This window comes from Balaenoptera musculus, chromosome 17, assembly GCF_009873245.2.
Source record: "Balaenoptera musculus isolate JJ_BM4_2016_0621 chromosome 17, mBalMus1.pri.v3, whole genome shotgun sequence".
Taxonomy (NCBI): Eukaryota; Metazoa; Chordata; class Mammalia; order Artiodactyla; family Balaenopteridae; genus Balaenoptera; species Balaenoptera musculus.
Window position 1 is genome coordinate 33,582,419 of NC_045801.1, and position 27,993 is coordinate 33,610,411.

The window sequence follows — 27,993 nt, forward strand, 5'->3', positions numbered from 1 at the left end:
ATACAGGAAAAAAACGCACATATGGGGTTCAGTACTATCCACAGTCTCAAGCATCCCCTGGGGGCTGTGGAACATATCCCCAGCTGATTAAGGGGGACTACTGTAATAAGAGTTGTAGCATAAATTATACACATAGTCATTTTAACATTTTCCAAATCACTTGTTAAGTTTTAGATGTGTTGATTTAATCTCTTTAAAGGGGCCATGATTTGATATTTAGAACCATACCAAGCTTTTCCCAACATCTTTCTCATTAAAATGACAGTCATTAGTCCCTGGTACCCAGCAGCACTTTGCTGCAGCTGTAAGGCAACTGGGCTTGCTGCCTGCATGTCATTGTCACATAGCATATGGATGCTAGTGTTTCCCACAAGGTATGAAACCCCTGTGCCTCAGGACATTCCCCCAAAAAATGGCACCACAGAAACTACCTGCACTGCAGCCTGTTCCATTACCTCCAACAACAGGAAATGCTGAAGTATTAGGCAGGCACTAAAACTCCAGCTCCAGTCACTACGTGCCTTCCAAGGACCACATTAATCCACACCAGCAACGTTACTAGGACATGGCATTCACCCCTACAGATTGCACTGGACAACATCATTAGGTAACATTCTCCAATAAAAGTTACCAATCTGCATGAAAGTGATTCAATGTTTTAATAACTAGTATCTCTGTACTGGTACACATCAGTTGAACACCAGTCCTTCATACAAGGCCCTGTACAACTGACCTCTGCCAACTAGCTTCTACCACTCCATCCCTTCCTCCCATCTTTCAGGCACCTAGCAATACAGGAATATTTTAAATGGCTGGTGACAGTTATAACATCAATGGCCACTGTGATTATGACAATTAACACGTTATAGCAATTTATAGCTCACAGGCACTTTCATTTACAGTGTCACCTTAACCCTATGAGAAAGATACTACAGACCCTAATTCCTTATCCATGATTCCAAAATCCAAAAGCTCTGAAAACAGAACTTTTTTTGTGAGTCTGTGCCAAAATTCTTGATCTGAATGAATTAGCATGAGGCCTTATATAGTCTTTATTTAACCTACTTGTAAATATTCATGTTTCACTAGAGAAATATAAATGTGTTCGCTTAGGGGCTGCTGTCCTGACCCGCTAAGAGTTACACATTTCCATGGTATATGCACCTTTACATTTCTAAACTCCAAAATACCTGCATTCTAAAACACAGCTGGCAAAACAAGTTTCAGTTAAGGAATTTTGGACCTGTGTTTTCGATCTCCATTTACAGAGTTTAGGGAGTTGAAGTGACTTCTTCAAGATAACATAGCTTGTAAATGATGGAGCCAGGACTCTAATCCAGATACCCAAATCTTGTTTTTTATTCCTTATCCAAGACTGACCATAAATGAAAAAACCTTTTTCTGCATAAAAAGACACATTTCATATTTCATGTAATATCATGTAACCATAAGTTAATATAAAAATTTTAAATGCAAAAATTTAAAGTCTGTATCTAACCTTCAAAAACTATATTTCCTGCTGCTTAAATATGTTTCACCCTCCCTATTTTACACAAATGAGTAAGGTCACTGTCAGATTTGAGGTCACTGACCCAGAAGTTAAGAGCACCATCAATTTTTATGTTGATACTATTTTTCACTAAAATTCCTAAAAACTACAAAGCAAATTAAACAATTTTTAAAGGCAGAATTATAAATAATTATTCTAGGGATTGACAAACTTTCTAACACCAATCCTGTCAATCCTGTGGTAGTTATATTTTTCAACAAATATTTCTGATTCTGCTTCTATCCATGGTAGGATTACACTTTTCTACCCTGAGTTAGGCAGGATCATGTAACTTGCTATGTATGGCCAATGAAATGTGAGCAGAAGTTATATACATATTTCTGAGAGGAAACTTTAAGAGACAACTTGCAATTCACCAGTCTCTCTCTTCATCTGCTCTCAGTGTTGACTGTGGAGTGAAGACCCCAATTGAGCCAGAAAAAACATATAGCACGAAAAAGAAATAAATCTATATTGTTTTAAGCTACTGATATTTGAGGATAGCATAGCCTACCGTAAATTTATACATGTATTGCCTCTCAGCTCCTAATCCATCCTTCTTTGTCCTACTTGGTGATACTGGATCTGGACTCTATGACCATTTCTCCTTTACCAGTTGGCACAATGTTAAGTTTTGTCAGTAGAGGGAGCCAGAGCAAAAGGAAGAAGGGGCTTTTCTTTTTGGTTCTGGGAGTTCCGTAGTGTTTCCTGCGATGCTTGGCTGCCAGGAGCTTACAGGATACCCAGTGGCACTCACTCTCCTAGCACTTTTCAACAGCACCCCAACAGGCATCGTTCCAGAAATTTCAGCAGCATCCCAGCAGGCAGTATCCCAACAAGTTTCATGGACACCCGTGGGTGGCTCCCCAGTGAGGGACTTTCCTGAGCACTCCAGCCATCTTCTCAGCAGCCAAAATCCCCACAGATGATTTCCTGCCTGCTTGCCCCAGCTGGTGGCAGCTCAATGGGACACTGCCACGACCTCCAAAAAGGGCTGAATTTCAGCCTTAGTCATGGGGGAAGGGACCTCTTCCAGGTTTGTTCCTTCCTTGAGTACTCAGCCTCAGCCCTAAAGGAGGTGGCTGTTCTCTGCTACAAGTTAATAAACCTTTATATTAAAATTTCCCTGTTCAAATTACTATTGTAGTTTCTGTCTCCTGATTGGACTCTGTTATCTAGTCTACTCCAACATATAAAACTATATGCTGGACTTCCCTGGTGGCGCAGTGGTTAAGAATCTGCCTGCCAGTGCAGGGGATACAGGTTCAATCCCTGGTCCAGGAAGATCCTACAGGCTGTGGAGCAACTAAGCCCGTGCACCACAACTACTGAGCCTGCACTCTACAGCCCATGAGTCGCAACTACAGAGCCCGCGCGCCACAACTACTGAAGCCCATACACTCTAGGGCCCACATGCCGCAACCTCTGAGCATGTGTGCTGCAACTACTGAAGCCCACGTGCCTAGAGCCCGTGCACCGCAACAAGAGAAGACACCACAATGAGAAGCCGGCACACCGCAACGAAGAGTAGCCCCTGCTCGCCGCAACTAGAGAAAGCCCGCACGCAGCAACGAAGGCCGAACACAGCCAAAAAAAAAAAAAAAGAATGGTAATTACTAACATATATAAAAAAAAAACGATATGCTGAAACATGAATTTGTGTTAGTAGTTTTGAAGGACAACCTTGGTTATTTTCTTTTTCTAGCTATTTCATAGCTACTTTTAATATTTTATGTACTAAAGTAAAAACAATAGATTACATTTTAACCACTGACATAAAATTTAAGTCATACTACATACTATATCTTTTCATTAAATCAGACTTCTTGGCTAAAAATTATAAGAAAGAAAAATAATATATGAAAGCACATTTATTGTGGGGTAAGAAATGGCTCTTCAACCAAACATGCCAAGAAAAACTACATTCTCGTCAAAGACTAAATCCCAATCTTTATTTACTCATACTATAATATAAAGTTTATACTGAGTCTTTTAAAATGGCCATCAGATAATGAAAATGTTGCATTTGGAAAGGTTTCAATAACTCTTCACTATGTTAGTCGTATGGCAAATTTATTTATTCCTCAATCTATAAAAATAAATCCAATTATTAACGGAAAAGACTACTCAGGAAGAGTACTTAAGTGTTCTTTATGTGCAGAGCTAAGAACAACTCTCACTGCTTGCCCCCAACCCCCCAACCCCACTTCCCATTTGACCAGTATTTTAATTCCAGAGGAAACTTAAATAAATGAAAAGTGAAGAGCAGATTGGCAGTAATTTGAGGGCAATAAAGTGTAATAAACCTATGGAAAAGTACATTGTAAAATATTATTTCAGAGATACCATTCTAGAATTTGTGTCTCTGAATACAAAATACATTTTTAAAAATAAGAGTAGCTCAATGTCTCCTTTATAAAAACATATATCCAAACTTATATCTAGTGGCACTTACTATAGAAATGTAAGGAGAATAATGGTTGCCCAAAGATGTTCATGTTCTAATCCCAGGAACATGAATATATGTATCCTTACATGGTAAAAGAGATTTTAGAGATGTGATTAAGATGGGAAGATTATTCTGCAATATCTGGGTGTGCCCAATCTAAACATATGAATCCTTAAAAGAGAAAAATCTTTCCCAGCTGTGGACAGAGAGAGATGCAGTGACAGAAGAACGGTCAAAGAGATGGCATCTTGAGAAGAACTGAATGCCCCATTGATGGTTCTGAGACGTAGGAGGCTATGTGCAAGACTGGAGAGAGGTCTCTAGGAGGTCAAAACAGCATTCAGCTGATAGTCAAGAAGGAAATGGGGATCTCAGTCCTATAACTTCAAGGAACTGAATTCTTTCAACAACCCAAATGAGCAAGGAAACATCCCCCTGCCAGCTTCCAGAAAGAAACACAGCCAGTTCTTTTGATTTTGTCCAGTAAGACCCATGTCAGACTTCTGACTTAACAGAACTGTATGATAATACATTTGTATTGTTTTAAGCCACTAAGTTTGTTAGTAGTAGAAAACTAATTAATACAAGGGATACTACTTATAACCTTGGAAGATCTAGGTCATACTTTATTAAAGGAAGTAGCAATGTCTTTTCAACAGGTATTAAAATATTGGGGATTCATAAAAGTATTTATTGAAGATAAACTGGATTGATATTCTCCATAGTTATCGATGCTTTCCTCTTTCAGCTAATTTATTTATTTAACAAACACATGATGTTTATTATGTGCTAGGAACTCTTCTAAGAGCTTTATAAATGTAAACTTAATCCTCATAACAGCTTATGAAGTAGGTATTATTATCCCCATTTTACAGATAAAGACACTGAGGTGCACAACTACCAAGTAACAGAGCTGGGATTCAAACCCAAGCTTGTCTGACTCCAGAGTCCAAGTGCTTCAGCACTAGGCTCTTAACTATTTTCCATAAGACTAAACAGCAATGTGATGGAAAGAGACTGGGTTTTGGAGTTAGAAAGATCTAGGTACAGATCTGTGTTCTGATAAGCTTTGTAACCTGGATCCTACTACATAGTAGACACTGAAGAAATATTAATTCCCTCCTTCAATTCCTGCTACAAGTCTAGAGATATATTCAAATTCAAAGAAAACCCTACATGGAAGAGGCTTAAGATAAAAAGTGAACACTAGTCTCATACTCTTGAATTTCCACTTCTCTTTCCTCAATTTTACACACTCCTCTTCAGATCTCAGCTAAGACAACCAATGGTACCACAACAACACCTCTCTAGGAGTACTCTAAGCTCTCACTATCATATCAACAAAAATATACTGGAATTTTACCATTAAGAACATAATTACAAAGTAAGGGGGAAATTTTTTAAGAAATTAAACATGAGGTAAAAAAGAAAAAAAAAAATGAGGTATAGATAGGGTAAAGCCTCTTTAAGGAAATCTTAGCCATAGATTACCTCAAATGAAACAGCTATTACACACACCTTCTGGTTCATTTCTTTGGCTCAACTTTGTTACCACGTTACCTTATTCTTGTCAACATATTTGAAGAGTGGTCACTGACCATATGCTAATATTCTTTATATTGTTTATCATCTAGAAATCAACTTCATCACCTCATATTCTAGACGTTGAACCTGGTCTTAACAAAGATGCTTTGTCCTCAAAGCTTCCTATCCCTGCAATACCACCATTATTATTGTCCAGAGATTTTTTTTTTGTTGGTGGAATTCTCTAAAATGCTAACTACTATTTCAAATAGAAAAATACTTGACACTACAGCAAAAAAAACAGTGCCTACTGGTGCACCAGCAAAAGGTGGCTTAATCTCTCACATCCTTGAATAAATGTTTATTAAATGAAAAGTCTTTTAAATGAAAAAAATACTACTTATTAAATGTATTTTGTTCTCAACTGTTTTGATCTGCTGCCCACTACCTGTTAGTTTAACACCATGCACCATAACCAATAGCTCTCACGTCCAGGAGAAGTAACAATAAACCTCTTACAAATGCGACCACTAAATCCTAAAGATAATCATTTCTTGAGGTATCAGCAGCTATCCACTCTGTCAGTCAGGCAGTGCCAGATTTAATCATTCATTCAAAAAAAAATTTATATCCACTTACAATGGACCACCCACTGGGAACACTGCCCTTTTTCTACAATCTATCAGAAAAGAGGAAGAAGTCACCAACTATAACATAATAAGGTGTGGTTATTAAGAGTACAAATTCTGGAATATGACTGCTTGGGCTTAAATCCTCGCTCCCTACTGAAAACTCTGAGCATATAACTGGAGTCTTCTTTTTTTTTTATCTGTAAAACTGGGAAAAATAATAGCTATCTCATAAGATTGTTGTAGCGGCTGAATCAGATAATACATATATAATAGAGCATAGCAACAGCACAGTAAGCATTCAATAAATGTTGGCTAGTGAGTATTAATGTAGTATTAATGTATATAATATAAGTATATAACAAGAGTTTGTAAGAGCACAAACGAGAGTCATCTAACCCAGTTTCCAAAAGGTTGGAAACCTGAGATGAATCTCAGTTAAGACCTAGGAGGACTCAGCCAGAGAAAAGTGCCTAGGGCTTTCTAGTCATAGAGAACAGTATATGCTAAACTACAACAGAAGATGGAAAAAAAAAAAAAATAGGGAACTCACTTCAAATATTTTGATACAATCAAAACAGGCAGTGCTCATGAAAGACTGCCAGGATATAAAGGTTGATAAAACATCACAAAGGGACTTCTATGATATACCTAGAAGTTTGAACTATATCGTAAATGCAATGGGGAGGTACTGAAGAATATTAAGAACATTAAATTTGTATGTTAGAGTGTTGTACTATTATAGAGGTTGGATTACAGGAAGTGAGCCTGAAGTAAAGATCCGTGTTTAGAAATGAATAATTAAGGAAAATATAGTAAAGGCATGAAACAATGCAGTGACAATGAAGATGGAGAGAAAGAGACAGATTTCAAAGATATTTGGGAGATAATAATGACAGGATTTGGTAACTGATTATATTTGAGGACTGAGGAAGAGGGAGGAAATTAGAATGACTCCCATGACCTCCAGGTTTTATTAACAAATGTTTATTGACTCACAACTACGTGCCTGGTACTACCCTGGGCATAAAAAGATGATTAAAACTTGGTCCATGACATCAAAGAAACCTGTTATACTAAGAAGAACATAGAGATTAGTAACTGATATTGAAAATCTGAAACATTATAAAATAATTATTTACAAAATGCTATGGAAATTGAAAGGAGAGACACCCAACTGGTGGAAATACATCAGAGAGATGTATATCTTCACAGCAATGGAGCTAGGCACAAAACAGCATATCAGGTAAAGTAAGAGGATGTGCATAATCAAAGAGTTAAAGAACATGACACAGAGAGGGATTCATAAAAAGATTACTATGATTACATAGAAGGAAGTGGGTTGTGAATACCTAAAGTCATGGTCCATTCACATTCATAATCCCAATAAATTTTTACTGAACTCCGGTGTATCAGTCTGGGTCCTGGCAGGAAACAGATGGCATATTCAAACAGAGTAACTAAAGAGAGTTTAATAAAGGGACTGTTTTACAAAGGTGTGGGCAGGGTTTAAGGAAACCAACAAGGGAAAGTGCAGTATGGGGGCTAGCAACAGTGGGAAGCAATTTCCAGAACCAGAAGAAAAATAGCTATACTAAGAGGGCCACCAGACTGGTATGGAGGAAACCTGGGAACAAATAACCTGACCTCATTCTGCTTCCATCCAATCTGCCAACGTCTCACATCAACAGAACCCACCTGGAGGTCAGAGAACAAGGGAGCCTGCTGGTGCAATCCACAGAGGTCAGCCTCCTATAGTACAAAGCAAAGTGGGAAAAAAAATAATGGAGTAGATCTGGAGTGGTGAATGGAAAAATATGTAAAATGCAGTGGTAAAGTTCAACAACATTCAACTGTATCTCCCTCTGGTCTTATAAAATTCACCTGCCAGTTTTGTAAATCTTCCTAACCTTAAGAGCTTGGAGATGGAGTTTAACCATTAGCCTTCAACCTGCAAAACTTTTAACATGAAGCTTCAATTTGTTCTAAAATGGATCCTTAGCGTTGTGAATTTTTCTTTCTCGTCATTAAGTCTATATGCTATGTTAGCTTCCAGAGCAAGTATCTCTGTTAAGATACAGTATAAGTACTTTCCCGAAACGTCAACAACAAATCCTCAGTTGGGATACAGCCCAATTGTCACCAAGCAGGTGGAAAAGACACTTCCTGATAAATTCTGTATTCAAGAATCAATGACTGAGTTAAGATATAGGTTAGGTTAGACCAAACAATCGTTGAAGTGAGATCAGCCTGTGATGGTAAAATTCAGTACCATGGAAGTACTTCTGGATTCGACCAGTGCAGATGTGAACTTTAAAGCTTTTCCAAAGTTAAATAAGTAACAGGCAGTAATCATAAGAGAATTTGTATTAGATTAGGTGATATTAGCCACAGTAAAAGATATGCCTCCAAAATCACAATGACTTAACACAGAATTATATCTCTTATTCATGTAAAATCTAATGCAGGGTTGGGGGGCAGACGGGGAGGATAATCATCAGCCGGAGCTCTATTTCATGAACCCACCTAGATACAAGAGGAGCTGGAAAAGGCAGTCCAGGGCTAGACAGCTGCTGCATAGCAACAACTCTATGAAAGAGGAATATAAATCGTTGATGAACACCTAGCTACCTCCACCACAAAATTCACTTTTGACAAAAAAAAATTTTGTGCCAATAAAAGCATTAATTAATTATTTCAGCTTTCGGTCAAAAGGAATTATGTGTGATGTGATATGTGATTAAACAGATTTTTCATGCATGTGCCTGAGAAGCAAACCATTACAACAACTGTAATAGACACCTCATACGCCAACAAAACAAGATGGATGTCAGCATCATCTCCATCTGTCAACTGAACAATACCAAAGCATCAAATACCAATAAACACCACTGTGGTTATTCTGCTGTCTAGCTATATTATTTAGTGTATCCTTTTTTCCCAGTTTTAGCATCCCAGAAGCCTAGTTGCGGGATGTTGTATGGAAAATATAAATTAGAGCTTTTTGACGTGTATATATAATACATGTTCATAACATATAAACTATATAAAAGTTGTTCATTCTTAGCTTAATTTATACTATGTAGTTGCCCACCAGTTTTTTGATAACAATTATAGAGCGAGAGTAGGTGAAACAATATTATATCACTCCTGGGTCTAAACCTGTTCTCAACTTTTCCCTTTCTATAGTCCTAGCTCTAATCCTATTTCTAGAACTTCCCATCACAAAATCCAACAAAATTTATAAATTCTGCAATAATTCAGTAAGCTCATATAAAGAGGAAAAGAATCTTCATCAACTGCAACATGTCATTTCCACAGCTAATCTCCTCTCTATAGTTTCCTAAAATACACTCGCATTTCCAAAATTTCCTCAGAAGGAAATTAGGAAGGTATATAGGAAGATATACAAAAAAAGGAAGTTTGTCCTAATTAAATCTAACATATACAACAAAGACTGCATAATAGTTTTAAACACCCAAAGAATGAAACAAAACCAGTTGGTGAGAAATTCACTGAGACTAAATTGTCAATGGGAGCAAGGAATGTTCAATAAAAGGAAGACAGACCTGGAAAAGATTACATGGCGTTAATATATCCAGCAGGAAAAAGTATTATAAGCAAAGATATTTATTAGGGTTCCTTCCTATTAGGAATGGATTCAAATAGTCCTGACCTTGTTCTCCCCTTTTTCTTTGCCTTCTTTCCTTTCTCCCTTTTTATTACTGCTCTATTATCTCCCATCCTACCCCCACTACATCCCAAGTTGTAGTCACTTCTAGTTCTCATATTCATGTTATAAACTCTTTAGAATAACTAAAACAATAAAAGAAGCCACTTCCCCACCACCCTCTCAAGAGAACACTGGTCCTGAAACTAGATGGGTTCAGAGAGCTGACCATCAGTGACATAAGCAGACAAAGACAAATAGATATTATGTATACAGCAGTCAGTTGAGCAAGTCAGGCATCGTAAGAGCTTACTTCACCCTTTACACACAGTTGTCAAGTCGTGGCCATTTGGCTCCTAAATTTTTCAAAATCTGTCCTGCCTCTCCACCTCCACCATGACTGCCTTATTTCATATCTTCATCATTTATCACCCAGATTACTGTAAGAGTCTCCCAACTACTGCCCTTGCCTCTAGCATTACGTATTCTCATCAACCCATTATACTTGTAAAAGTGGTAGGGGGAGGTAGTTTGACAACAAAAGTCTGATTATATTGCACCAGTGCTTAAAATCTTTCCTGGACTCCCTACTGCCTTCAGGATTAAATCCAAATCCAAAGAATAGCATGTAAAATCTTTTCAACTCTGAACCTTGCCATCTCTCCAGTCTCTTCTACTAACTCACCTCCATTTAAACCCTGTGCTCCAGACCTTCTGAACCACTTCAAGTGAGTTTCTCCACCATTCCCTGCCTCTCTTTTACAAATGAAAGGTAAAGTTTTGGGGGAGAGAGATGTGGGAGTTTTAGTATTTTTGTTCGCAACATCTTCCTCTGCCCAGCCAACATCTACTCATCCTTTGAGACTCAGCCTAGATGCTATCTCCCCAAGACTGGATCAGGCACTCCTCTTGTATGAATATAGCCACGATATACTGTGCTCAGTGGTCTCCTAGCACTTATTATGCAATAGTTTAGTTGTGGTTTATCATGGTTCTTACAGTGAGTTCCTCAAGGATTAGCTGACAATGGTTAAAAGTGTTTTTAACACCCAGAGATGTCTGCATTTCCTTACATGACTAGAGAATACAAAAGTATTGATATCTCTAGTCTCTACTATCTTTAATATCTAGGAGTGAAATTTCTAGAGATTTTAAAAGAATGAACTGTCTGACACCCTCAAACAATACCAAAGAGACAACAAACTACTCACTGGATTATCTAACATATTTTGCTATGGTTATAATGTGCTAAAAACAACTTTACAGTGTTTTTTCACGGCACTTTATATCTGTATGTGTTCATATGATTATGCTTGGCCTTGGATTGTCCACTCCTGGAGGAAATGAATTATTTCTAACCAGCACATTCTGTGTGTTCCTTACCATTCAGCTCTGTTAAACATACTGAAATTTGCAAATGCTTTAAAAGTAAAGTAATCATTTTTAAAGTAAAATATTCCTTAATTTGCAATATTCCTTAAATGGAAAATGATATATCACAATATTCTTCTGGTTTCTAGTCAAAAGAGATATGCTCTTAGTCCAAACGAAAGATGAGCTGCAATCATACAAAAATACTGTAAGTTTGCTTCCAGTAAAATAAGCAAAACTGGACGTATGTTTAAAACTTACATTTCATTTCAAAAACAAGGGCACTACTACCTAAGCAAACCTTTCTCTTTTAGATTACTGAATTTTACCTTGAAAGCAAGCACTATCTAAATGAACATTTTCTAAATGAACATTTAATTTCTAAGTGAGCATTTAATTCCCAATGTTTCATTCATTCACCCAACTAATATTTTTCAGTGCTACAATGTGTAAGGCATTGTGTTAGATTAGAAGCTGAGGCTGAAATGATAAACGAGACAGACATGGTGCCTGTTCTCTGGGAGTTTATAATCCAGCAGGGTACACAGATTATAAACAAAGATTCCAATGTAAACTTTGATAAGAATAATTGGGGAAATATTAAAGATGTGATGAAGAATAAAAGAAAGAGCTTTCCTGCCCATGCTTAGAAAGCATGGGGAGGAAAGCGCAATCTAAGGAGACAAATTTGAAGCTAAGGCCAGAAGGATGAGAAAGAGGCAGGCATACAAAATTGTGTGTATTTAAGGGGCAAAGGAAAGGAGATGAGCATTCTAAACTCTAAAAACCATGCTTCAGGATTAGATTAACCTGATAAGATTCTGAGTCCTCATATATAATATGAATAAGACAAATAAGTAAATACATATTTTTGATTTACTAATAGAGTGAAAAATTGATCCAGGCAAATCTAAGAACAATCACAATGTAATTTCCACAAATTAGTTCCCTCACATTCACCTAGGACAATCAGTATCTTGCCAGTAACCAATAACATGGTGTCAGGATTATTTTCACTGCTACACCTTAGTTATCAGACTCCTTATTAATGGTTTTTGCTGAGGAAACTGCTTCCAATTCATCACCTTCCCTCTCCTCATTCTTAGCCTTCTAGACAAATAATGAAGTCACCTAAAAGTCCTCCAGGCATATTCTGACTTCCCAGTAGACAAGGAAAAGAATCTCTCAAAAAAAGGGGGAGGGGGGACAAATTTCACCCAGGAATGCTATAATATTAAGGTTTAGAGACTCCTGTCTATAATCAGTTAATAACAACTATTTATTTCACACCTATTTGTGCCAGGACACTTAAATAGTCTATATTGATTACAACAATCCTTCAAGGTAGATGTTATTACTCAGATAATACAGATTAACACGGGCTCAGAGAGTTTAATAATGTAAGTAAGAACTTACAGTTATTAATTAGTAAAATAAAGTTTCAAGTCGAAATCCATCTGGCCCAGCACACTTGTCTCCACTACCTCTCTCTTCATCACACTGTACAATCAATTTTTTATCAATATATATTGTCAACAAGATATTATTTAATTGTCCTAGTTACTTTAAAATATAGAATATATATAAAGAATTTATTAGGTACTCTCTCATAAAATGCCAGTCAATTTTTTAGAATGCATTTTGAATCCTTAAAAATTATAGAGTTTCAAGTTTTGGCAATGACCATGGTTATTTACATGTACAATAACGATTTTTATTTACGTCTTCATGATTGTTACATCATTTATCTGACATGCCACACTCTTAAAATTTCATTTAGCTATAAGAAAAAATATGGTAGTATTTCAAATATTAGAATGAGGAAGATCATTCTAAGCATATCACAAAACCCGAAAGCCATAAAACAAAAAGTAATAAATTTAAATACATTTTTAAAAACCCTGACTAGTAAAAAAAGGTATAAACAAGGTCATAAAACCGGTGACAAATAAAGAGATTCAACAAATCACTAAAAATGACAAACAGAAAAAGAAATACAAAAGGCTCTAAACAAATGTAAATGGCTCTCAACCTCCCTGATAGTAAGAAAACTGCAATGAAATCTAGAATGGCATATTTTTCACCAAAACATTGGCAAAGACTATCACATACTGAGTTAACAAGGATGTGTGAAAATCTCCCTAGTATATGTCACTTATGCATACTTCCTTTATGAAATTCAATATTTATTATTTTTTTAATATTTATTAAAATTTAAATTTTTTATTTTATATGTTATAAAAAATATAAAAGTTATATTTTATGACCTTTTGACCAAACAATCCCATTTCTAGGAATTTATTCCAGAGACATATTCACACATGTGGGAAATGACATATATACAAAGATATTTATCACAGCATTATTTCTAATGGCAAAATAATTAGAAATAACTTAAATACCTAAGAATATGACACTAGTTAAAGAAGTTACAGAACATTCATAAAATGGGATATTACACAGCCATTAAAATGAATAAGGCACATATATTCACAGGTATGGAATTGATCTCCTAAAAAGTAAACTGCAGGACACATTTATGTTTCTTTATGTTTACAAATATGAACCCATACGTGTGTGCACACACATACCTACATATACAGACACACAATATTTGACACACACACATATCTACACTCATGCATAGAATATTTCTGAAACAGTATACAATATGCTGGCAACAGCAGTTGTCTCTGGCTAGGGGAAATAGGTAGCTAAGAAATTTTGTACATTATGTATGTGTTACCTATTAAATAAAGGAGTTTATAAATTGACTTTGGAAAGTACTTTTAAAATTGAATTATTAAAAAAAATTAGAACTTCTTACCTATGTTTTAAATATAAGCTAAATTATTACCTTGATCTATCATGGAAATTTTTACTTATCATCTTCTTTTATTGGGGGAGCAAATTATCCCTTTGACATTAACAGAAAATCTAAACTGAGAATGAAAAGATAATTTACACGTCAAGAAACACATAATTTCTAATTTGTTGCAAAAACATCTGAAAGACTATGATATGCAGATAGTAGAAACTCAATAAGTATTTACTGAATGAATACTTCTCTTTTTCAGTAGGTTTGCTTTCCTCATACATTTTTTTCACAATATCACACCAAAAACAACAACAAAAACTCGCTGGAAAATATAAACTTGTAATAAATTATGTACTTTTGTCCCAAAAATTTCATTTTCCCAACAAGTTTGGTAAACTACTTGTTAACGAACATTACTACAATTTAAATCAACATCGCTTACTAGGTACCTACCACGTGCAGGTGTTAAGGATGCTGCAAAACACAAACTCCAAAGAAGGGTACGTTTTTATTCTTGCCCTCAAGAAGTTTAGTCTTGAAAGACAAGGTTTAAAAACTTTAATCAATAAAAGGACATTACAGATTTTACTGATAGATTGCATTATCCAAACTAAAACTGTTAAAGGAATTTACATAAGGATAAAAAAAGTAATTATTGATCTACTGAGGGATCTACTGAGATATAAAAATGCTTCCAAAGGCCTAATATCTCACTCACACTTAAAATGGTATTATTTGATGGTGACCAAAGACTTCCAGAGTATGTGGATATTCAGCTAGACTTTGAAGAAATTGCTAATGATTAAACAAATATAAATAGTTTTTAATTATTCAGGCTCCTTAGAAGAGAGATTACTGTAGTGGTCTCAATCAGTTTTGATCACTCACCTCTCTCACTAAAAATATCTCAGGCACGAACTTCTTAAAATATGTACATTTATTTATAAATTATATGCATCTTCACACTGTCAATCTATATATTAAGTATTAGTAAAGCTTAATTTCTTTCTTTTTCAAATAGAAATGTAAATATGTTTTAATTATTTTCTTCCTGTAATCCAATACATCATCTTATGATGCCCTTGGGTATGCACACTCCACTTTGTATGAATACTTAACATGAATATTGAAACTCACAGATCATGCAAAAATATTTTCATGCAACAGTTTCAATTTTTCACACAGCAAACTTATTTTTTAACCTAGTTGTTAAAAGGCAGCAGACATGAGTTTGAATTTCAGTTTATTTCTCTCTGCCCATGACCTTTTCTCAGAATAAATGTTAACATGCAATTAAATGGACATCACTAAAGAGAAACAAAGTGTGGTCATGACCAGATAAATGGCCCCTAAAACTTAATGGGAAATAGTAATGATTGAAGAATATTAGTATTATTTTTTTCTTATAAATAGCCTTTGTAACTTAATACCCAACATTGAAAATATATTACTTAGTAAATTGTCAAATTCTTCAAAACAATTTGTCTTTCATTATTATCATTCTATTATAAAGTCTATTCTTTTCCTCATTTTCTTTGCCAACTCTTATTTTATTACAAAAGCCAAAAGTATTTTTAAAGAACATTAAAAATTAAAGCTTCAAATATATTATGCTTTAACCTCCAAATAGCTTCTTGTTAAAATGAATACAAAAATAATTCTGAAACCATGTAGATCATTTTGAGGTATGACTCCTTCCAAGTCTCAGTTAGGTAAAAATGCAAATAGATATTTTAAATAAATGTGAACAGATTTTTCATCAATGTAATTTCATATACTGTATAACTATTTGTGTAGAGAATGCTTGTTTCTACCTAAACTATGCAAATATGAATGCACAAACTTTATATGATTTGCACAGTATGTAGGTTTACATAGAAATGTAATATATTCACATGTACCTACCTGGAAAACCCTTTCATACTATATAACATATAGTTCATTTTGAGTAATTCTTAATTCAGTACTCAAAACTTCATTTAAATTTCTATATATTAGAACAATAAATAGATTTGGAACTGTAGTGAACTAGCCAGTAAGTACCATGATTTATCATACCATAAAAAAATAAAAACACATTCTACATCTAAATATGTGAGTCAGAGAAATAAAACCACATTTAATTTGAGCATCATTTTGAAAATACTTATTTTGTAGCAATTATAGTGAAAAATACAGATTCCTATATCTAAATATCAAATCTAAGTCATCGAAAAGCTTGGCATTGTTAGTATATATAGTAAAGTTGAGCAAAATTAGAAGTATGCTCAAAAAACTTTTAAAAATAATGTTTTATTCTTTATTAGTTGAAATAAGCTACTCAAATCTCTTAACCTTTTTCATTTCCCGAGCCTACTAATAAATCACACTCCCAAACAAGTATTCAAACCCAGAAATCAGTTTCGAAGAAGCGATTCTTCTTTATTTCAGTTAATATGTTAGGAGCACATTTGCTCTCTTAGTGCTTCAATATTTTTGAGAACTAGTATTTTTCTTGGACATGTAAATATATTTGATACATTTGTTATTATATTATTTAAAGGAGTATTTTTCATTAAAATATGCAAATATGTATGCATAGACAGAGAATTGTTTCTTTGTAAGTGCAAAAGAATACTGAATGCAACAACCTGTTTTCAAAAGTTAACGATCAGAGGTCAGTGTGTTAGTTCCCTCCTAGAGGAACTCTTACACTTTCAACTATGTGTTTCTGTGGAGAATATGGGAGAAGTATATTTGATAACACAGAAAATAACTGTCGCACCTTTGGCATATAAACTGTACAAATTAATCTCTTAATGAATAATGCATTTCAAGCAAAAATGAAAGAGTTGAATTGGAAAAACATCAGAAGGGTTACACATCTTCTGCGCACTCTCACGTAGTAACTGAGAAATCAAATAACCGTAAAACATTTAAAAGCAAACCTGCAGAAACAAATCTCTTTGCTAGACTGACAAGAAAAGGAGTCTCAAAGCTACAGATATCTGTCCGGACAGTTCCCTGGTGCTGAAGTTACACAGCCTAGCGCTAAACTGTGCGTGTGCCTGGGTGCTGCTTTCACCGTCCCACCCTCGGCAAGATCCCGGCTGCCTAGCCTATCAGCACGAATAGTAGAACTTCACAAGGTAGGAAGCAACCCAAAGCGCAGTAATGGGAGGAACTGGAGTCTCTTCAGAGTCTCTTCAGGATTAAACAGATTTACTAGTTGCAAACAGGAAGAGCAGCAGAGTGCAGGGTGTTAGAACCCGCCGAGGGGGAGGGGGTGGAAGATGGCGGCGGTCGCACACCCACCCGAAACGCAACAGAGCTTAGGCCCCTCGCCCGCACAGCCTCCCTCCTGCCCGCGACGACAGTGGGCAGCTCTGCTCTCCGAGCCGCCCTGCGGAGGCGGCGCCGAGGCGCCCCCGGCGGCGCCCTCATCCCCGGCCGGCGCGCCTTTGCCCGGGTCCCGGCCGGGGAGCACCTGTGCACGGCCATATTGGATTCCTTGCCCCAGTCACTGCCTCCGCGCGGGGGCGGCGGGAAAGGAGAAGGGACGCGCGGAGCCTGGGTTCAGCCCCAGCCCCGCCCGGAGCCACGGAGCCGAACTGGCCCGCGGGGAAAGCCAGAGGGACGCCCGGGAAAATTACAACGCCCAAAGGCTCGCGACCCTCACCTCAGCCGGCCTCGGCGCCCTCCCTCCCCGACACACACCCCCGCGCTCTGACACCCAGAAAGCAGCGCCGGCGGCCGCCGGCGGCCGCAACCCTCGTGGCCCGGGCGCCGCCGGCGGGAGGGAGGGCGGCGATCCGGGGCGCGCAGGCGGCCGCAGGGCAGCGACCGAGGGGGCGGAGGGCAGGGAGGGAGGCGGGAAGATGGAGCCAGGTCCTTACTTGAGCACCGACTGCTCCTTCTCCTCTTCTTTCTTCTGCCGATCCATGACGGCCAGGATGATTTTCCTCTCCTCCTCCGTGAGGTGGCTGAGGTCGGGCATCTCGGGCTGCAGAGGCGGCTGAGAGGCCGCCGGGGTGGGAGCCGGGCGGCCCCGCGGCCCGACAGGAGCCGACATATTTGGTGGAGTCTAACCACCCTAGGGAAGCAGGGAGGCAACTCCACTGGCGGCGGCGGCGGCGGCGGCACCCGCGCGGGCGGCTGGGGCAGCCTCCGGCGCTGGGACAAATACATACAAATCAATGGCCTTCAATCCCAGGCGACAGCCCCCCTCCTCCAAGATAGAAAGAGCGGGGGGAGGGGAGGGCGAGCGCGGGGGAAGGGAGAGCTGATGAGTGCGCTCCGAGAAATGTTTCTTCTTCCCGGGGGCGAAGGGCTGGCAAGTGAGCGGTTGGAGGGAGAGAGGAGCGGGAGGCCGGGCCGGGACGCGGAGTGAGCGGAGCGGCGGGGGAGGGTGGTGGAGTAAGGTGGCGGGGACGACTAAGGGTGGGGTGACTGGAGGGAGCGGGCAGGAGGGCGGCGCGCCGGCCGGGGCGCGAGTGTGTCCGGCCGCGGCGGGGGCGGGGGGGTGTGCGCACCGCTCGGAAGAGAAGGAGGAGGCTGCGACCCAGCCCCCCCGGGGGAGTCCGGGGAACTCGCTCCGAGCGCCCAGAGGCAGCGTCCCGCGAGCCGGAGGGGCGCAGAGGGGGGAGGGAGGAAGCAGGGGCTAATTTCCCAGAGAAGCAGCTGAGCCGTCCAGCCGGCTGACGCGTCACAGGGCTCCCGGCGCCGCGGAGGGAGGACCCCCCTCTAGCCACGACGCGAGAAGAGGGCCGCGGGGCAGGGGACGGCCGCCAGAGACCCCTCCGGGCTAGAGCGGGGAAGCGAAAGCGGAGAAGGGATGACAAGGGCTAGCGGCGGAGAGTCCCGGGGCCGGGGCTACGCGGCTGCCAACGCCCGCATCCAAGCGAGCTCCGACGCGCAGCAGGGTCGGGCGCCGGTCCTCCCTCATCACGCGCCCGCCCAGGGTCCCTCAGCCGCCGCCGCCGCCGCCGCCGCCGCCGCCTCCCCTTGGGTCCGTAGAGTGGGTGCGGTGGGCCCGCTCCCTACGCCGCTGCTGCCGCCGCCGCCGCTCGGTGCCGCCGCCGCGCCTCCTCCGCCCCTCCGCCTCCCGGGCTCCTCCCGCTGGGCCGCGTCACCTCCCGGCCGCTGAGGCCCGGGCACCGCGGACGCCCAGCGGGCGGCGGCCACCCCTCCCGAACGCGATCTGTGGACTGGGGGCGGGCGGGGAGATGTGGTGAGGCTAAGAGTGTGAGGTGGGCGGAGGCGGGGAGCGGGAGTTTCAAGGGCGGGGGCGTGGCGAATGTGAGCGTGCGAGGCTGCGTCTGGAGAGAGGAAAGAGCGAGAGCCGAGGTGGATGGGGGCGCCCTGTGGGTCAGCCGGAGAGGCAGAAGACTAGGAGGACTAGGAGTGTGGGCACAGGCGGCGGGGCGTGTCGCGTCCGGAGATCGGGTGTGATCCGGCAGTGAGGGCTCCCAGGGTTTTGGAACGGGAGGGCGGGGGGCGGGCATGGTGTCTGGCTGCCGGTGAAAGAGTGTGAGCGCGTGGAGGGACTCTCGAGATGTCATGGGAGGGGTCCTGGAAGGAGGGAGAGTGTAAGCGTGGCGTGGGGTCCCCATGGCAAAGAATGCTCGGAGAGCTACTGAGCCGAGGGCGTAGAAGAGCCTGGAGAAGCGGGGAGGTGAGATTGGGGAAGATAGCGTTTGTCTGGGACAGGTGTGAGGATGAGGACGAGACAAGAGGCTGCGAGTGGGAGCGCGAAAGGACTAAGGATCAACCGGAGGGTGAGGATGAGCCTCTGCTGGGCCAAGGGCTTCGGTTCTATTTGGTCCTTTTTGGAGGGCCTAGTCTAGAGAGAACTGGCAGGGAAGCCAGGGGATGGGGTTAGTGTCAGAGTCTGGTTTTCCGAGCACAGGGACGGGTAAGATGAAAGAGGTTGAGAGTGGACAGAAAACCCGCTCCTGGAGGATGGCCGTGGCTGCCGCTGCCTTACGTTATTGGTGGGGCTGGGCCCAGCCCACAACCTTCTGGGTGCGGGCGGGACAGGGAGCTGGTGGAGAGGGGTGGGGTTGAGGCCTGGGGACGCGTTGCCAGGGATCAGCCCTTCTGCCTGCTCTCGGCAAGCACGGTGGATGACAGAGTTGGGGGTGTGTGTGTGCGCGTGCGCGGGTGTGTGTCTACGTATATATACACACCCCTACCCCACGTTCCACGCTAGCTCTGTTTAGCACCCGGCCAGATTATGCTCTGATGAGTAGTGTAAGCCCTTTGGGGTTTGTATTATATGTATACTCTTGGTGTGTAGCAAACTCTCTCCTCCCCCTGTCCCCCAGGTACCACCTGACTAGCTCCCAACCTAAGAGAGCTGGGGAATAGACACAGCAGCCCTAGAAGTCTCTTGTGATTTCTAAGCATTTATGTCTTATGTTTCTTTTCTCCCACCCCTTGTAATTGGGAAGAGGGAAAAGTTTACTTAAGTGCTTTTATTTACTTATTTATTTATTTATTACTTATACTACCTACTTCAAATCACACTCTCACACTCTAAATAATTCCGTTTTCATCTCTTTGGAGCTAGTTTGATGAGATCATATGAATCCCAATTTATGTAATGTTGTTGTAGAGTTAGAGAATTTCTATGTATCTCTAATCCAACCTCATTATCCTATGGGAAATAGAAGACTAAGATCAGCCAGCTAGTAAATGGCAGCACTGCAACTGGAACCTAGATACTTTTGCTCCTGTTTGAAACCGTAGTGGTTTTCAACGCTGGCTGCACATTAAAATTACCTGGGTCACTTTTTTCAAATACCACCTGAGTGTAACCCTAGAGCAAATGAATCAGGCTCTGGGGTTAGGACCCTGGTCATGGGCATATTTTGAAAATTCCCCAAGTGACTAATATATAGTAAAGGTTGGGAATTACACTATGTGCATTACAATAAAAGATAATGGAGGAGAAACTGGGAAGTGGAAAACAAAGAGAAACACGTCTAGAGAGACTGATTTTTTTTTTTTTTACCTAAGATTTAAATGTTGAGTTTTTAAATAACATCCACACTTTCCTTTCCACTCATATGCAATGACAGGTACCAGTAAATACATATATCTGTGACCTTTGCCTTGGAAACCCTCACTGCCACTAAAATACACTAAAAGCTCCTTTAAAAGAAAGGAGAACAGAACTAAAAACAAGAAGGATGGGTGGAACACTCTACCTTACTCAACTGTTTCTGAGCCAGGTTTGAAGTAACACCACCTCCACTCCCCAGCCAGCTATCAACCCAAGCAGAAACAGACTACCCTGAGGCTAAAATAGCATACTTATTTTGAGTACATAAAATGTGAACCTAAAAGAGGTTGTCCAAATTGGACGATTTTGGCTTCCTTTACAATAGAGTCACACCCTGGGCCAGGGACTGTTTTCTACCAGACACAAAGCACGCTGGGTGCCTGCAGCTGTCTCTCAGAACCCCCGCTGCCTCTTACCTGCCTGGAGACAGTGCCAGCATATAAAACTCAGTGTGCATGAGCTGGTACCACTGGGACACCTGACTTCTTACAGGATTGAATAAAGCAGAAGTGTGTTTCCTTTTTACATTTCTTTACTACAAACAACTACTTGTGTTTTTCCTATTAAAGGGAATCCTTAGCAGTGGAAGCATCTTAAAATCATCTTCCACCCTGACTCGTACACCTTTTCAAAATAAAAATTTGTCACAGTATTTATATAACATATAGATAGAATCCCATAGAATTTCAAATGGGCTACTTTTCAAAGTAGTAGGCCCTATTTAAAGTAAGATTGCTCTGCTGAGAACTAAAATACCTTCCAAAGGTCTCTATCTTTTGATTTTACTACAATATGGATCTTAGAAGTGCTTTGTTTTCTCTGTTCCGGTTTAGTATTTTACTAAAATGTTTTATCACATCTCATTATATCTTGTATGGCATTATGTTTTACTTGGGCATGTCCCTCAAATATATGAACACATTTGAAGTTGAGTTGAAAGTGCATTGTTCTTATTTACCTTTAGAAGTAACTAACCATCTTCATCTTCATCCTTCATTGAGTTCTCAAGGTCTTCTTGACAGGCCACAAACTAACTCCAAAATGCAAGTCCTTTCTTCAGTTCCTATAGAAGCATAAGTTTGTGAAGACTGTAAGCCTGTGGACTTTCATTTTTACATGTGAGTAAGGGCTAATTACTTGTAATCTACTAAATAATTTATAGGAGGCATATCTAAACTAAAATCATAAACTGAAATAATCACTAGAATTTACTGAGGACTCAGTACTCTGCTAAGAGATCTGGCTGCCTCACAATGCTTGGAATCATCTCAGTTTCTCCTAATAGATCTCTCTGCTTCTATCCTTGTGGCTTTACAGTCTTTTCTCAACACAGCATAAAGAGAAAGCCTCCTAAAACATTAGTCGGACCATGTCACTACACTGATCAAAATCCTGTGGTGGCTCCCCACTTGACTGGGTCAGAACTAAACTCCTTAAATGGCCTGCAAGTCCCACAGAACCTCTCTGACCTCATCCTCTACTCCCTTGTAGGCTTTCCTCTAGCTGTTCCTTCTGCCCAAAACACTATTCACCAAGATATCCACTTGGCTGACTCCTCTTCTCCTGCATATTTCTGCTTAGTTATCCATCCTATTTAATACTCTAGCCTGCCCCACCTGCTCCCCGGTCACTCCAGTCTCCTTTAGCTTACCCTACTTTTTCTTTTTTCCATAACACTTGCCACTCTCCAACTTTACTTTTACTCTAAGTTGAATAATATCCCAGCTTATTACGTTTATCATTAACCTTTAACTTCCCCCACTAGAATATAAGCACAGGGACAGAGTAGGATTTTTACTCATGTATCCCAAGCACCTAGAACAATACACGGCATATAGTAAGTATTCCAACAAATACTTGTTGAATGAATTTCTGGGGAGAGAATTTGCCATGACTGGTTTAAGTTGGGTGGGCGAAAAGGAAAAAGCAGCCTCGAAAGAGGGAAACACAGGTGCAGAGAAGTAAGATCTAAACTCTGTCAAGGTAAAAATAGAGGTTCCTTTAGGATTCAGCTACTGCCTACCTCTGTAGCCTTATCTCCAACCCAGCCTATGAACACGCACCCCTCTTCAGCCGTAACAACTGACTTGCACTTTACTGAATATGTAGTTTCTCGTCTTTGGGACTTTCTATTCCCTCAACTTGGACCACCCTTTCTACTCCCTCTCCCATAACCTCCCTCTCTGTCAGTTAACTTCTTTGTCTTCTCCACCATGTGCTCATGCCTCCCTTTTTTCCTCCTCCCTCCTGTTTGCCCCAAGATCTCTTAGCACTGCACATACCCTGCTCACAGATAGCACTTGTCACACACTGTTGGAGCCATTTATTTCCCTGTCTGCCTCCTCAACTAGACCATGAATTCTTTAAGGGCAAGGAATATGACTTTCACTCCAGTTTCCCTAGGGCCTATCAAACTGTCTCATATATTACAAAGACTCGATAAATATATGCACAATTACATGAGCAGTCACAAAACAATGAGAAAAATCACTGTTACTGGAGTATGAAGACAGGGAAGCAGGGAGTTGCAGCAAGAGATAAAGCTAGGAAAATAGGCTGTGGCAAGATTATGCTACAACCTTACATGCTCTGCTGAAGAATTTGAACTTGTCCTATAGGCATTAGGCAGGCAGTGGAGGTTTCTTTAGCCAGAGAACTGACATGATCAGCTTTGATTTTCAGGAGAATATCCTGCCTTCCATTCCTCATCCATTTCCAAAACACCTGCTAAGAGAATTGCTGAAAGGACACAGATGTGTGGTGGTTTAGGTGTGGAGATACAAATAGCAGAATTTTTTACTTCCTGTCTTCAGAATTTATTTTTCTGGCTATTTTGCTCAGTAGATTATAACAGCATGATAATGAGGCCAAGGTCATGGTTTAAATCCCTGGGTGAGTCAGTCAGTGCAGTGGCCACAGCTGACTGTTAATCTTTGCCAGTTGTCAGATGACAACATGTTATTTCTTGACCAGGAACTGTGTGGAAGGATATGACTGGTTCATCAAAAGTTAATCAGCATTATTGGAAAAGTAACTCAAAGTGCTTAACTGTGACTATAGGACCATACTGTAATTTTAAATAAAAATAAGAATATTAAATTGGTGATTAACAAAAGAGCACAGCATCAGAGAAAGAATACATTGTTTGTTCCTAGAAAAGAAGCTAGAGATTAGTACAGTTTAATTATTGGTATTTGAAGCCAAGAAGTAATGAAAAATTTCGAGGATGTTAGTGTAGATAAGCTTTATTAATTACTTTTTGTGTATCTAGCAATATAGGAGGTTATTACTTAATTATTATGTCATAAAATCCATAGAGCCATTTATATTAAAAAGGTCTGGGAAAATCATATTCTAATCATCTTTCACTTATAGCATTATAAAGTTATTTCTATTTTTATTCCCTCCTAGCAATCAATGAGCACATCTTTAAAGTGAAATAGGACAGTATTGGAGGTTGGGACATATAGGCGTAACTGATGTAAATATTTTCTTAATTATATCTTCATCTTACTTACAACTCTGACCATTTTCAGAAGTAACAAAAACAAGTGAATTTTATAAGATCAGAAATAAATATAAAACCCTTAATGAAAAGATAGATCTAGGCATTAAATATCAATTAAATAGCAACAGCTGCTAACATAATAAAAGATAATCAACCAGGCATTATGTGCTTCCTGATGGAAAAACTATACAACCTGTGAAGTTGTCTGGCCAAAAAAAAAAAAAAATCAAACCTGAATTTACAACATCTTCTAGATCCACCTACCAATTTACAGGAAATACTGAGAACAGAGGAACATATTAAACTACACCATGGTCCCCCACTAACTGGTGACCTGGAACAAGATAGTGACCTCCTGGAGCCTCAGACTTCTCACGCATGACCTGGTAAGAAATGTTCCCTCATAGTGTGGTTGTGAGGACTGAACAACTGGGCTTACAGCATCATGCAGAGTAGAAGGTATATAATAAAACTCTCTTCTCAGAGCTATTCCTCCATCAAGTTCCATTTTAAGTCTCAGTTTCCATGATCACTTTGACTACATTTATTTATACTTATTTAATTTTTTGTATCTGTTCCATCTCCCCAACTTCATTGTAAACTCAAGGCCAAATTTTACTATCCTCATTGTAAAAAATATTTATAACACTTAAGAGCCATCCTGTGTGTCAGATAGCATGCTAAGCGCTTCACTTACCTAATCCTAACAATGACCCACTGAGATATTAACCCCATTTTAGAAACCTAAAAAGGGAGGCTTACTTCAGACAACTAGTGAGTGGTGGAACCAGAATTCACAATGAAGTGTCTCAATTCTAGTCTCTGCTCTCTTAAACACAGTGCTTCTATCCCACTCAGGCACATTGTAGGAACACCATAGGAATCTTTGAAAATTGCAAGTAGACCCAATATATGAGATACCATACAAGACATACAAATGTGCATGTTAATGACAGAGCTTACTTGAACAAGACTTGTATTAATATCAAATAAAATTTATTCCATGATTAAACTGCACCATGGGATTGCAATCTGTGGAACACTCTATAGAATATTTTACAGGGCAAAACCCAACTGTTGTTTTTTTTCTTTTTTCTTTTTTTTTTTTTTGCCGTGCTGCGCGACCTGCGGGATCCTAGTTCCCCAACCAGGGAATCAAACCTGGGCCCCCCAGCAGTGGAAGTGCAGAGTCCTAACCACTGGACCACCAGGGAATTCCCTAAAACCCAGTTTTTTCAGCAAATATATTGCAAGGGAAAAAAATTAAAAAGAGATGGAGGGGGCATCTATATTTTAAATGGAACTTAAAAGACATCAACAAAGTGCAAGGATTTGTGGACCTCATTTGGACCTTGATTTTAAAAAAGAGTGAAAAAACTTTTATAAGAGAACTGAAAATTTGGACAGTAACTAGGTACCTGATGATAATGGGGAATTATTGTTGCTTTCTTTGGTTAATAATGATATTGTGATGATGTTTAAAAAAAGTAAAGAATCCTTAGTGATACATACTAAAATACCTATCGATGAAATTATGTGATATCTGAGTTTGCTTCAAAATAATATGGATGGGGGTGTGCATGGGGCAAAATTGGCCGTGGAAGATAGTAAAAAATTCTTTGTAATAAAAGTTTTTAGAAAGAAAATAAGAGTCTCTAACTTCCACTCTAGCTGCCTTTCATTAAACTAGAAAATCAACAAAGTCGACATTCATTGTCAAGCATTCATTATTTGTTGGATAGATAGTACGTCAGCTGCTTTCACATTTTTTACCACCTTCTCACACCATCCTACAAAGAATAAGTATTATTCTATTTTATAAGTAAGAAGACAGCCTGAGAGGTTTAGTGATTCGACCAAAGGAAGAGATTGAATTTCAAGGCAAATTTTCAATCTAGGTATCCTGACTTTCTATCCAGTATTCATGCCACTATACACAATTGTTTAATATAGCTATATGTATATATTCTGTTTCCCTGACTAAAGTCTGAGTATACTTTACTGTAGTGTCTGGCATGTAATAGGCATCATAAAATAGTTATATTTAACCCAACCTGCTCCCTAATAACTATAATACTTAAAATGCAAAAAAAATATTATAACAGAAACAAATGTTTTGTTAATGTTCCAGTTTGCCTGACATTATCCCAGTTTGCCCGACACTATCCCAGTTTGCCCAGGACAGTCCTTGTTTAATCTGGTGATCAGGTGTAATTATTAGTTGCAACTCCTTTCAAAGTATCCCAGTTTGCACCTCAAATTTTATGGTCATGCTATATTTAGTGTAATATGAATTAGGCTCAGGTGTACAATACATAATGGGTATAGAAATTTCTATAAAATTCAAACAGTATTTCCAAGAGGAAAGGTCTATGTCATAACCATCCTGTAATTACCACACTATATGGTAGACATTTAATAAATTTGGTTGAAATAGAGTTAGTGAGTTCTCCATTACAAAAGAGTAAATTTTTAAAAAGTAAATCACTCTAATTAAATTATATTCTCCCCTAGGACAAGATTTTTACCCCAGCTGGAATCCAGAAATAGCTAAAAGGAATACCAGGAAAACGGAGCCCATCTTTTAACAAAGAATCATGGCAAAATGAATCAAACTGCCTAGAATTTGTAAGCCAAGCATAATAAATAATTGATATAGAAGTCATCAACATAGGCTGAAATACAGTGCAAGAAGATAAAGTCAAAGGAGGCTACCCAACTAGAAGAAAACATAATGGTTTTTATTTGAGAGCATGTAGGAAGGAATTGTAGAAATCTGGCCAAAATCTAATCACGTAGGAATAGCCTGCAATACAAGATTTCCCACAATACTGTGGCTTTCAAACCCACAACGGGTGGGTTTATCTTTTGCAATGTAAACTGACTGCTGTATACTGCAAATGTCTCCCTCTGCCTATGAGGATTGCTTTGGTCTTATCAAGATGGTGCCTGATCCAACTGCTTTCGTCCATGTCCTTTACTCCGCCAGACACTGTGAAATTCAAGAAACTGCATCTTAGATCTGATGAAAGGAGATGCAAAGCTTACTATCAGCTGTGTACTGATGGTACTGCATCCCTAATTACTTCACTATCTTTCTGATTAGCATCATATAACACTAAAGTGAAGAGGAGATAGAAAAGAGTCCTGTCATTTGCCACAAGGGAAAGGTGAGGAAAAGATAAGCAGAAGAGATAGAGAATAATCCAAGTTTATTAGAGTCTTTACCTTACTTAGTCAAGGGAAATTTAGTTCATTCAAAAACCAGAGAGAGAAAAATAAGTTTATCATATTTATTGGCTGAATACTTTGTGGGGTGCCTAGTATATGCAGAGAAGAATGTCACCATGCCAATAACTTGAAGTCATTCAACTTTGGGGGCTTCAGTTTTCCTCTTGTAAAATAAAAATCCTCTACAAGGATTCTTTCT

General features: G+C 39.6%; 1 protein-coding gene across 5 annotated transcripts in view; it reads right to left on the reverse strand.

Moving 5' to 3' along the window:
• The window catches only part of RIMS2 (regulating synaptic membrane exocytosis 2), a 589,248-nt gene extending 570,837 nt beyond the window's left edge, over window positions 1-18,411 (reverse strand). For all 5 annotated transcript variants that reach the window (XM_036830456.1, XM_036830453.1, XM_036830454.1 and 2 more), the window contains exon 1: window positions 17,886-18,411. In XM_036830456.1, coding sequence (XP_036686351.1) covers window positions 17,886-18,061 — 176 coding nt within the window. In that variant the 5' untranslated portion in view covers window positions 18,062-18,411. The remainder of the gene's footprint in view (window positions 1-17,885) is intronic.
• Window positions 18,412-27,993: the final 9,582 nt, after the last annotated feature.